The sequence below is a fragment of the Anabrus simplex genome, chromosome 2, assembly GCF_040414725.1.
Source record: "Anabrus simplex isolate iqAnaSimp1 chromosome 2, ASM4041472v1, whole genome shotgun sequence".
In the NCBI taxonomy this organism is placed as follows: Eukaryota; Metazoa; Arthropoda; class Insecta; order Orthoptera; family Tettigoniidae; genus Anabrus; species Anabrus simplex.
In genome coordinates, this window is record NC_090266.1 from 528,456,903 (window position 1) to 528,469,332 (window position 12,430).

A 12,430-nucleotide genomic window follows, 5' to 3' on the forward strand; every position below is an offset into this window, starting at 1 on the left:
AATTTGAAATGAAAGAGGATAACACTTTTTTGTAATAAATGCATAAATAACGTGGTCGATAGCAGTTGTTAACTCTTTAAAAATAAAGACTGAAGTAAACAATATCTTAATTTTAATGTTATATACGGAAATTAAGTAAGAATGTGATACACCTCAAGATATGGCAGATTACTGTACATCACTGATTTCAGAGGATATTTCATATCTTCTCGCGTCTAGTTACGGCGAGGAGTTTATTTCTCTACATGGGTTTCAAATATGTTTTCATGATAGGCTACATATACGGTTAGGTTAGGTGACGCTGTTTGAAGAAGAAAGCTGAGATGTTTGCTACAGAAATCTCTGGAGTGATACCGTATTTCTCCAAATCCAAGACTTTTTTCTCAGAATCTCATGCGAAAACTCAAGGATTGTTGCATTCGCGGCCTAACAGTAAGTTAATGGATACCACTGGCAACTACCGCGGTAACCACGCGCACAGTACTCGTTGACAATAAACGACCGCCTCTTTTTACTACACATCGTTAGCCGCGACAATCGCTTGTACAGTGCCTGCGTGTTTCTCAAATCTGCAGAACGGCATCAAAACATGCTACCCTTCGAATTCTTAGAAAAACCATAGCTACTCAGTGGCAGAGTCATAACTCGTCTATTGTACTTGACGCTTAGTAAAATTAAGGTTTATAGACAGCAGGAATATTTTCGTGATGGATAATCGTATTGTAAAGATACGTGGAAAAGGTATTGCCGACAAATTTTCAACGGGCTCTAGTCGATATTATGGTGCCAATCTTAAGTTAATGTTTATTAAACACTCGGAATTGTAGAATAATTGTGCAGCCGCAATAAATACGGCATAGGCCTAACTAAAGCCAATATTTGGCGTTAGCGTGAAGACAAAGAGCTAAAATAAATGCGTACCGGTACTGTACAAAAAATGCATTCAGTGGTCCACAACAAGGACGCTTTAAAGAAGTCGAAGATGAAATTGTGAGGTATATGCACGAAAAACGCAAGGGCGAAATGGCCATACCATGGCGCAATAAACTCGTTCGTTGACTATCAACGTTCGCGATTAGGCCTATACAACGCTAGCCGCTGAATTTGGCCGAACCCGACAAGCGAGACGTGCGTTTAGCGGTAGCCAGTTATATCTGACGCTGCGTAAAAGTAACCGTTTTATAGACAGCGAGAATAATTTCCTGATGGATCGTCGCATTGTAGAGACGCATGAAGTAGGTATTTCCGGAAAATTTTCAACGAGTTCTCTTCGGTATTATGATGCCAATGTTAAGTTAATGGTCCTTAAACCCGCGGAAATAAAGAATAAGTGTGCAGCCATAAAAAAAAGAAATACGGCGTAACGAAAGTCTAAGTTCGCCGTCTAAAAAGCGTAGGCGTACTGTACAAGAAGGCATTCATATGATTTTGCAAAACTTCTTTTTGAGCATGATTTAAATTTTTTGAAGGAAAAAGTGGGGTTCATCTTGGATTCAGAGAAATACGGTACCGGTACTATATTTTTTTCAGAATGTAATTAAACATACACTTTCACGTAGTATCGGATTACGAAAAATAACAAACAAGTAAGCCGTAATGTGGATATCATCTGCGAAAACACAAGTTTTGAACAAACTGATTGCCGTTTCATACCGATTTTAAAGTGCATGAAGGGTTTTCCGACTTCCATACAAAAAGTGGATATAACGACAATCCGTTATAGCGAGCAAATTTTTCGATGTTATGAATTCTCACTATAACGGACTTCTACTGTATATTTGTATTGAAAAGGTGGATACAATAATTTTAATCTTGAAAGAGTTTACTTACAGTATCCAGTATTCCGGAGATAGTAGGTTCGAACCCCACTGTCAGCAGCCCTGAAAATGGTTTTCCGTGGTTTCCCATTTTCACACCAGGCAAATACTGGGGCTGTACCTTAATTAAGGCCATGGCCGCTTCCTTTCCACTCCTAGCCCTTCCCTGTCCCATCGTCGCCACAAGACCTATCTGTGTCGGTGCGACATAAGCAACTAGAAAAAAAAAGTACCATATTAGGAAGATCCAAATGCTATATACTAATTGCAAAAGCTGTGTCAGCATGTAGATGGTCACTCTGAATGGTTCAATACAACCAAAGGAGTATAACAGGGAAGTGCCTTATCACCTCTTCTATTCATAGCAGTTATGGATACCATTTTAAAGGAGCTAAAAGGAAAATGTAATAAAAATCTTCAGGCTCTGGTGTTTGCAAACAATGTGGCAATATGTTATGAAACAGAGGAGGGAGTGCAAAATAATCTGAATGCATGGTGTAAGAAGTTTGATGATTATGGAATGAAATTGAACCCATCAAAAACCGTAGCATTGAAAATCAGCAGAGATAATACAGAATGCAACATAAAAATACAGGACCACCAAGTTCAAGTAGTACACCAATTCAGATACAGTAGAAGTCTGCTATAGCGAGTACGGCAGATAACGAGAACCCCGTTATAACGATAAGTTTTGTCCATCCCTTCAAAATTCCTGTATTAAACTCTGTATTATCCATCGGTTACAGCAAGAACCTTATCACTGACGCATCCGTTATTATGAGCGATTATGTGCGCTCGATTTTTTCCATTGCCGATATTTATGCACCCAGTCATTATACTGCATGCAATTGATCATCTTTGGTACCGTATCGTTTTCTCGCTATGCCCACCAGCGAGCTCTCTCGTCGACATTTGAAGGCAGTGTCGGAGTCGATTTGTAATACTCATAGACTGCTCTTCTGCGAGGAAAATGAAAGGGGAGAACATATTTTCGTAATAAATGCGAAAATAACGTGTCCGATAGCCATTGTTAACTCGTTCAAGATAAACACTGAATAAACGATCGCTTAATTTTAATGCTAAATACCGCAATTAAGTAAGAATGAGATAGGCCTACACCTCAAGATATGACAGAGTGCGTCATTGATTACGAGGTTCGTTTATATTTTCTCGCGTCCGTTAAATTACGGAAAGGCTATTATCATGAAAATTTATAGCGAGAAGGTTATAATTTCTCTTCTTCCGCTTGAAGTATGTTTTCATCATACATATAGTACAGATAAGTTAGGATGTTTGACGCTATTTGAATAACAAAATTGAAACGTTTACCACAAAATGCGATCGATCATCTTCGGTACAGTATACTGTAGTTTTTGCGCTATGTGCATTTGCGAGCTCTCTCGTCAACATTCGAAGGCGATATTGGAGTTGATTAGTAATACCCGTCAACTGCTGTTCTCAAAAGAAAATTTGAAATGAAAGAGGATAAGACGTTTTCGTAATAAATGTGTAAATAACGTGGCCGATAGCAGTTGTTAACTCGTTAAAAATAAAGGCTGAAGTAAACGATCTCTTAATTTTAATAGTATACCGTATACTGAAATTAAGTAAGAAAGTGATACACCTCAAGATATGATTTCTGATGATAGTTTATATTTTCTCGCGTCTAATTACGTTTCGTTAAGCTATTCCCATGTCAGTTGTTAGCGAGGAGGTCATCATTTCTCTACATACGGTCCAAATAGGTTTCCATGATATGTATACAGTTAGGTTAGGTGATGCCATTTGAAAAAGAAAACTGAAATGTTTGCCACAGAAGCCTCTGGATTTATACTGTATTTCTTCGAATCCAAGACGACCTTTTTTTTTCTCAGAATCTCGTGTGTAAAATCAAGGGTCGTTTTGCATTCGCGGCCTGTTAGTAATGAACACCACTGGCAACTACCGCATTAACCACGCTGTTTCCTTTCACCTCCCCCCCGCGCGCGCACACACAAAACTCGTTGATAATAAATGACCACCTCTTTATCATAGGCCTACATCGCTAGCCACGGCGACCGGTCATACAGTGCCTATGTGTAACATCACTGGATCTTGGAAAATAGTGAAGAGAGAATGGCATTCTATTATCCTCTACAAGAACGTTTCTCATATCTGCAGAATGGCATCAAAACATGCGAGCCTTCGAATTCTTACAAAGGCCACGGCTATCAGTAGCAGAGTTGTACCTGCTGTACCTGACGCTTAGTAAAATTAAGTTTTATAGACAGCCAGAATATTTTTGAGATGGATCGTCGTATTGTAAAGATACGTGGAACAGGTATTGCCGGAAAATTTTCAACGGGTTCTCGTCGATGTGATGATGCCAATTTTAAGTTAATGGCTATTAAACAGTCGGAAATGTAGAATAATTGTGCAGCCGCAAGAAAATACGGCATAGCCCTAATTAAAGCCCATATTCGGCATTACCGTGAAGACAAAGATAGCTTAAAAATGCGTAGGTGGTTGTACAAATACTTTAAATATTTTGTGGTGTGGTAGGTAGTGGAAGGTGGTAGTAAAAGGATGGACGTGACGAATAAAGGTAATGTTAATTATTGTAGATAAATAGAATAGTCCAAATAACCAAGTATCAAAAACAAACACATAGCACAAAAAAGTGGACAGTAAATTAAGACACTCGTCTGACCAGTGTGGTAGCGCAAGCAAACATGGGCGAAACGAGGTAAGGTATTCAGTGAAAACGATGCACACCTTCACAAAATGCGTGGCCAGCTTGTAACCACCTCTCCATTAAAATAAGTATTCAGAATGAAATCGTAGTGAATAAGCAGAGTTTGCAAAGAAGCGTTACGCTGAGATCATTCCAGAAGTATACGTGGTAAGTACAAGTTGACAAGGAGTTTTGAATTAGGGAGGGACAGTAATCAGGAAGATACAATCAGTTAAATTTTCATAATGCACATGTATTATAGAAACAACAAAATGATCACAAGAACAAGGTTACAATTATTAATTGAATAAGCGACTATATTCAGTTGTATACAATCTCTAAATTAGTGTTGGATTCGTTAATGCGAGCTTCCAAGTTAGTGTTGGATTCCTGAATACGTCATGCTAAATTGGTGTTAGATTCCGAAATTCTTTCATTCATGCTAAATTTTAGAGCTTCAATGGCTGGTAATATGTTTTCCATTTTGACAATATTATATTTGACCAAAATACCACAGACAAGTAATAATCAAGCATTTATAAAACTTGCAAATATCACCATTAATGTTCAATGGTAGACAGTTTGTAAAATAATCACTTAGACACTGGCAAATATTTCACAAACAACATCAAAATCAAGATAGCACTTGGGAGAATAAATCGTGGTAGTTCATTAACATTAAATTACCAAGTATTACTTTTGTATAAATTCAACTAAGTTCAAAATTCGTCTATTGATTCAAGATTACTCTGATTGAATAGCACATGATCACTGTTGATATTTCTATCACTGCACTTTACTAAATTTAGTATGATCTGAAAATCAAAGTTTCAGTACTTCAGTTTAGAATGATTATAAGATCTATTTGTACACTTATTCAGGTCAAGTTCTGAAAGTCTGAGCTTCATCTAAGTGTCTGTTATGCTGATTGATTTTATACTTGTACACTCTAGATTCAGATCAATTCCTATCACATCTGAGTGTCATTTACACTTATGTACCCTGATATGCTATTCAGATCGGCCCCTATACGTCTGGGGCGTCATTTATACTTATCTTCCCTCTCTGTAACCGTAAAAGTTTGTTTTGATGGCTAGCTGAACACAAGACTCGACCCAGGGGTGACCGGTCACTATCTGAATTGTTACAGAGGAGAAGGAAGTCAGATAAGTATAATGGAACATTAATTATTTTTTTAAAAAGTTTATTCATGAAATAAAGTCAGATTTCAACATCACCTCAGCACAGCAGTTGTAATGAATACTTCTCCTTGGGGCGGAATTGGCCCTGATCCATTGTGGGTCACAATGTCTGCTTAGGGTGCCAACATCTTCCAAGCCGATCTTGAATATCTGGAAGGTCTCGAAAATCTCGGAGGTCTGAATTTTCTAGGAGCAACCGTAGTCTTGGTTGTAACGTGGCACTGGGCATGAAATAGATCCAAAGTAACTGGTCTGCAGAAATGAGAAAATAGTTAGTAGTGGTCTGCACTCAATTGTCTTCACAGTGGTGGTTTCACTACAGAACACAGTTATTGCTGATGGGTTGAATTGAACCCAGATTAAATCTGTGAGGTATCAGCCACGGAAAATAAATAAGTCACTTTATCAAAATGAAATATGAGAACTTCGGCTGAATAGTGACGTAGAAAATGAAATATTCCACTTCCAAACTTTACACAGTTCAAGTTCGAATTAATTCTAGAAGTAAATGAAACCAAAGAATTTGTTCTGGGATGAATTTAGTCCCGTTCACGATTAAATAAAGAAAACACTGTCCTTTCAAGAACCGTCCTGGGTTCAACACAAGAAATGTTAACTGTACCAGTTTATTTAACTACAGTTCTAAGGCTATGTTCTATCATGAATATGGTCACTTGGAAAATAAATCTTAAGTTCGATAGCACTGTTAAATTCAACTACTTATGTCAGTAGCTTGTAACATAAACGTATAGTTTGTCGAAATGTTCTAACACCTTGGTAAAGTAATTCAATCACCTGTACAGTTTGAAATACTGAATTACGTCTCGCTATTAGCACAGGTTCATCACTTGTTAGGGTTAAATACAAAATTATGTACAGTTTTGAAGTTTCACTAACGACAAGGATTTTTCACTTTTAGCATTCAATGTTAAATCACTTTGTGAAGTTTAAACACTGTCATTCAAATCCTATCATCTCTGGTAATTTAAACATCAAATCACGTTTAAGTACTTGGTAGCGTAGTATCGTATTAGTTCGAATCACACTGTTCCTGTAAATAGTTAAACACCTTAACTGTTCACGTCTCAACTCATACACAACTTCTATTACCACACGCAAACGATACTGTAATACTTCTAAGTCTTGTAGATGTGTTGTAGAATCAGAGTTCAATAGTGCACGAACTTAAACTTTCATCGGAGAGTCGAACTGGCGACTAACATCACGGCAGCAGAATAACCAACAGCCGACCGACCGGCCTCGACTGTGGCACAAGGTAGACTGGCTTGACAAGCGAAATGCCTGCCTATTTATTCAGTATCCCCTGGGAATTATAATTGCTAATATCTTTCGTACATTTTAACGGATCTCCACGAAACTTTGGAATTATGACTATAAAAAATTAGGCTACACAGTGATGTGGTTCATTTCTTCATATCATTAATCCATCTGGAAGAAATAAACGATGGAAAAGGATGGAAAATTCCGTCTGACGTAATCCACCCTTGGCCAAGTTACCCAGTTGTGACATCTCACTTCCCCGCTGCTCACAGCTGACATGTTCTCAGGGGAAGCGTGTCGGCGGGTAGCATAACTCTGCATACATCGGGGACTTTGATTGAGAACCGTGTTATGGGTATTGTATGTATGTATGTTCAGTCCTCATCACGAAGGCTGGTTGGAGCCCCAACAGTTCAACCATTGTTATCGTAGATGGCTTAGTCATCACTGAAGAGGTATTCTAGGGAAATGAGGAGTGATGTGGATTCCCATTGCTTTCCTCACTGAGCCAGACTTTGCTGTTACATATCAGTCCTCCAAGCCCACTGAAATGCATGCGCCAACCGACCCTATGAGGAACATTTTTACATGATTCATAGCAAGGACTGGCTACATAAGGAATGGCATTACTAGCATCGCTCATACCTGTCGCTTTCATATTGTCAAAGCCAACGATAAGACTGTGATAGATCAGTGAAAGTAACAAAATTGTTCTAGCTCATACCACAAGACATCCTGCACTGTAAACACAAGGTCTCACCAGCAAAGATGTGCAGATTCTATATTTCACAGAAATAGCAGTGGGAAATGATGAGGTCTTGCCAGCAAAGGTATTCACATTCCATATCTCACAGAAATTGCAGTGGAAAATGGCAATGAACCAATCAGTTCATTAGGTGAGTGCCTGTGAATACTTACGATGATCTTTTTTTGAAGAGGATAGTCATAATTCGAAGGTTCTTCTGCTTGCAGGTGTCTTGATGATGATGATGATAAAAGTATTGAAATAATAAAATGATGGTATTGTTATTATTATTATTATTATTATTATTATTATTATTATTATTATTATTATTATTGCCTGCCTCCTACCCAGAGGCCTCGGGTTTGATTCCCGGCCAGGTCAGGGATTTTTACCGGGACCTGAGGGCTGGTTCGAGGTCCGCTCAGTCTACGTGATTAGAATTGAGGTCTGACAGTCAGATAGCGGTCCCGGTCTAGAAAGCCAAGAATAACAGCCAAGAGGATTTGTTGTGCTGACCATATGACACCTCGTAATCTGCAGGCCTTCGGGCTGAGCAGCGGTCGCTTGGTAGGCCAAGGCCCTTCAACGGCTGTAGTGCCATGGGGTTTATTATTAATATATTATTATTATTATTATTATTATTATTATTATTATTATTATTATTATTATTATTATTATTATTATTATTATTAATTCATTTACATTATTTTTGTAAGATAAATAAGAACTGACAGATATGAATACATTTTTACGTGTGTTTTGTTTTGACAGGCCTAGCCCCAAGAAAGATCCTAGAAGTAGCCGTCAGCGAAATTCGTCCTGCTCCACTTCATTTCAAGACTTCCAAGAAAGTGTGAGTGATGCCTGGGATATAGGTGATGATGAATTTTGTATTGTATCAGGTATGTTCTAACATGCAATTATACTTTTATATTGTACTTCAGTGTCTTATTTCTATGGTATGCTCATTCTTTTCTTTCATAGTAGAGTATTTCATTCAAATTACTTTGAACAGTAAAAGATAGTTTTTACAAATATCCGTTGTAAATCAATGTAATATGAATACAAAGTAATAATCAGTACTGATATCAGTGGCTGAAAACAAAAGGAGTAACAACTCAAAAAAAAAAAGCATTTTTTTGAGATTTTGCCATCAATATATAGCATATTTCGACCTCTGCAACCTCCAAAATTGCTAGAAGAAAAAATCTAATTTATTCATACCTGGAAGCACTTCTAACAGTTTTCAGTGTTCTGATTAGTGACCGGATTTTTTGTTAATGCATATCCTTTACTCAAAATGCCTAAAGAGAAGAGCAGCAGAAAGTATTTATTAAATCATTGGGTGTCAGGTAATAGTTATTATTCAACTGATCGTGTTGTCGTTCGTTGTCAAGTATCCTCGAAGAAAGTGAAATATGAAAAGAAATTTCAGTTTGACCAACATACATATAACTGCACGTATTATGGCAAAGGACAGAAAGACCGGGCGAGTTGGCCGTGTGCGTAGAGGCTGTGGGCTTGCATCCGGGAGATAGTAGGTTTGAATCCCACTATCGGCAGCCCTGAAGATGGTTTTCCGTGGTTTCCCATTTTCACACCAGGCAAATGCTGGGGCTGTACCTTAATTAAGGCCACGGCCGCTTCCTTCCAACTCCTAGGCCTTTCCTATCCCATCGTCGCCATAAGACCTATCTGTGTCGGTGCGACGTAAAGCCCCTAGCAAAAAAAAAAAAAAAAAAGACTGAAAGAACAACACATTTCAACTACTTCTTATGTATGTAAAACCGAAGCCTTCACTTAATACCTTTTCGGCTGATCTTTGTAAGGCTTTAGTATGTATATTAGTATATTAGTATTTTCAGTGGAATAAATTAAGCAATCCATTACCAAACTTGACAAACTAATTGGAAACCAATGACTATGGGCGAAGGAGTTCACTCAGGCTTGTTGAAGCCTTTGAATGGGAACTGACACATAAATTCAACAGGATGCTGCTGCCTTGCAGATGTGGTAGGGAATTGGTAAAGGCTAAGGGAGATAACCCTGACAGAAAATCTTCTCTAACGTTAGGCCTAGCAAGTCAGTTGGAGAGTAACTGCAATCGTTTTCATCTCTTATATGACCCTCAGATGCAAACAAAGAATTCGGAGTAGACAACAGCACCTGCAGACCCACTCCAGGTATGATGGCTTACAGCCTGATGATAGGCCAGGCCTTGCGATTGTGTAACTACCCCCAGAGAAGAAAACACACTTGAATAGGAACAATCAGTAGACTGAGTTCGATTGGGAAATGTGAAGAGTTAGTGGACATCATCTAGAGAAGTAAAATATCAATCCTAGGACCGAGTGAAATTAAATGGAAAGGTAAAGGGAAGAAAGAGTTGAAGAACTATACCCTAGTGATGGGCAATGCTCTCGTTCGAGACTCTCGAGACTGACGTCGCAGATCTCGAGACCGATCCTCCTGTAGTGCAAGCTGTGCGACGTACCAGTAACTACGACTGTAAGCTTGATAGTATGTCATTGGCGGTTATTGCGTGAAATAATGTTCTCGTATGAAAATGTGTGAGCCAATATATTTTGTCAAAAGCCTGGAAAAGTACTCCATGTTCAAATATGAACCCGTTAATACCATTAACAAAAGTTAAAACAGAATGTCAGTATGTTAAACTGTTCACGACTTATTTAGGGTGCTCATCTTAGCTGAATAACTGTAGAAGATGTACACCTACTTGGATACTAGAGGCGTGCATTATTCGAACCTGAAACGGGAAAGATGTGCTTTGCTACATATGCAACCCCCATTACACATGAGTGGAACGTGTAATCTAAAATACCCGACTTTGGTCTAATTCTTTCAGCAGGGGTGATGGGCAACGCTCTCGAGACTGATTCTCGTGTACTGCGAGCTCTGCGACGTCCCAGTAACTACGAGTGTAAGCTTGATAGTTATCATCAGCAGTTCTCATATGGAAACGTGTGTGACGATAAATTTTGTCAAAAGTCTAGGAAAGCTCTGCATGTTGAACTATGAACTCCTTAATACCATTAACGAAAGTAAATACAGAATGCCAGTATCTTAAACTGTTCATGAGTTATGTCAGGTGGACGTCTTAGCTAAATAACTTGTATAATTTGTTAATAACTGTTATTAGGATGTAATCCTACCTGGATGCCTCACAATCGTCGGCAGGGTAGCTTCTTGCGATTCAGACCAGGCCGGAGGTGTTCTGTGCAATTCCTCTTCATTGATATTACGCGTTTGTAAGTGACGAATCATCCCAGAAGTATTTCTGCCGATGTATTTGACTTCTTTTGAATAAGCAACACAGAGGGCTGTGCTATGTGACATCTCTTCAAAATAACCAACGACTTACGTTGCATTTCGGACATCGTCTTCAAGTTGTCGCGTACAACTAAATACAATTTCACATTGCACCGTCATATACCGAAGTACCTAATTATGACGCGAATTCTCTATAACATTGTAAGGAATTATTTCTTTTGTCACTAAAATATCGGTAAACACAAGCAGTGGGCATATGTTATTGAATGCGGGGTCTGATAACGATGTACACCTACCTGTCGAAAGAATTGAAGCAAACTGAAGCATTTTAGATCACACAATCCACTCATGCGTAATGATAGTTGCATGTGCAGCAAGGTGCATCTTGGCTCGTCTCGATTTCGAAAAATGCACGCCTCTAGTATCCAGGTACATGTACCTACAGTAGCCGTCAGGTTCTGTACTTAAACCACTCATTCGTGTACCTGCCAGTGCATACAATGCCAGAATGCATATGATTTATAATTATGTTATACTGCGTCAAAATAGACCTTGGTAGAAATGAATGCCCTAGTCGCTTGTTAACACGTATTTAAGAAATTGACAAGGCCCGTGGTTGGCTATTTGCGCACTCGGCACAAACAACATTCAGCTTTGACTACCTGTAGGCCTAAGACACGCTGCTCACCGCACAGTGCGGAGACAAGGCTCTCGAGATCTCTCGAAATTTGTCGCGAGAAACAGTGCCTGTGCTAGTCTCAAGAAATCCCGAAAAATTTCGATACCTCGTCTTAGACTGCCCATCACTACTATACGCTCTACTGGAATGGTAACAACAGAGTGATGAGAAATGGAATAGGATTGATGTTTTCAGGACAGTTAGATGGTATTACAGGGGTCCAGTACATCAATTACAGAATTATAAAGATAACAGTTCTAGGGAAAGAGAAGCTGACACTGGTGCAAGTGTATGTCCCTCAGATGGGTTGCGATCAAGATGAAAAGAACATGTTTCTCGAAGACCTAGAAGAGACCGTCAGTGAAGAGAGAGCATCATCGGGGACCTCAACGCACAACTCATGGCAAACAGTCTATGAAAGGGGGATGGGATCACCACATGTCCATGGGAGAAGGAATTCAGGCAAAAGTTCGGTTACTGCAGCACTTTTTCAGCGCAGACATCTAGGCGCATTTGCACTGTCATTTGTTTCTTTCTCGCCGATCTCTCGCGATGGTCGTGAACGTGCAGTGCAGTGCAGCCAACTCTTGACCTTAAGAACTAGTCGTACATTGTTAGGTGTGGTGGCGGTAGTTTTCAACTTGCGAACTAGCGGATTGGTTTGGACTGTGACCGAGGAAGAGGGGGCCTGGGGCATAAGCC

At 39.1% G+C, this 12,430-nt stretch overlaps 1 protein-coding gene across 5 annotated transcripts in view; it reads left to right on the top strand.

The window, feature by feature from the left end:
* Positions 1-12,430, top strand: part of LOC136864204 (TBC1 domain family member 22B) — a 276,001-nt gene that overhangs the window by 44,675 nt on the left and 218,896 nt on the right. For all 5 annotated transcript variants that reach the window (XM_067140892.2, XM_067140888.2, XM_067140893.2 and 2 more), the window contains one exon: positions 8,530-8,660. In XM_067140892.2, coding sequence (XP_066996993.1) covers positions 8,530-8,660 — 131 coding nt within the window. The remainder of the gene's footprint in view (positions 1-8,529; positions 8,661-12,430) is intronic.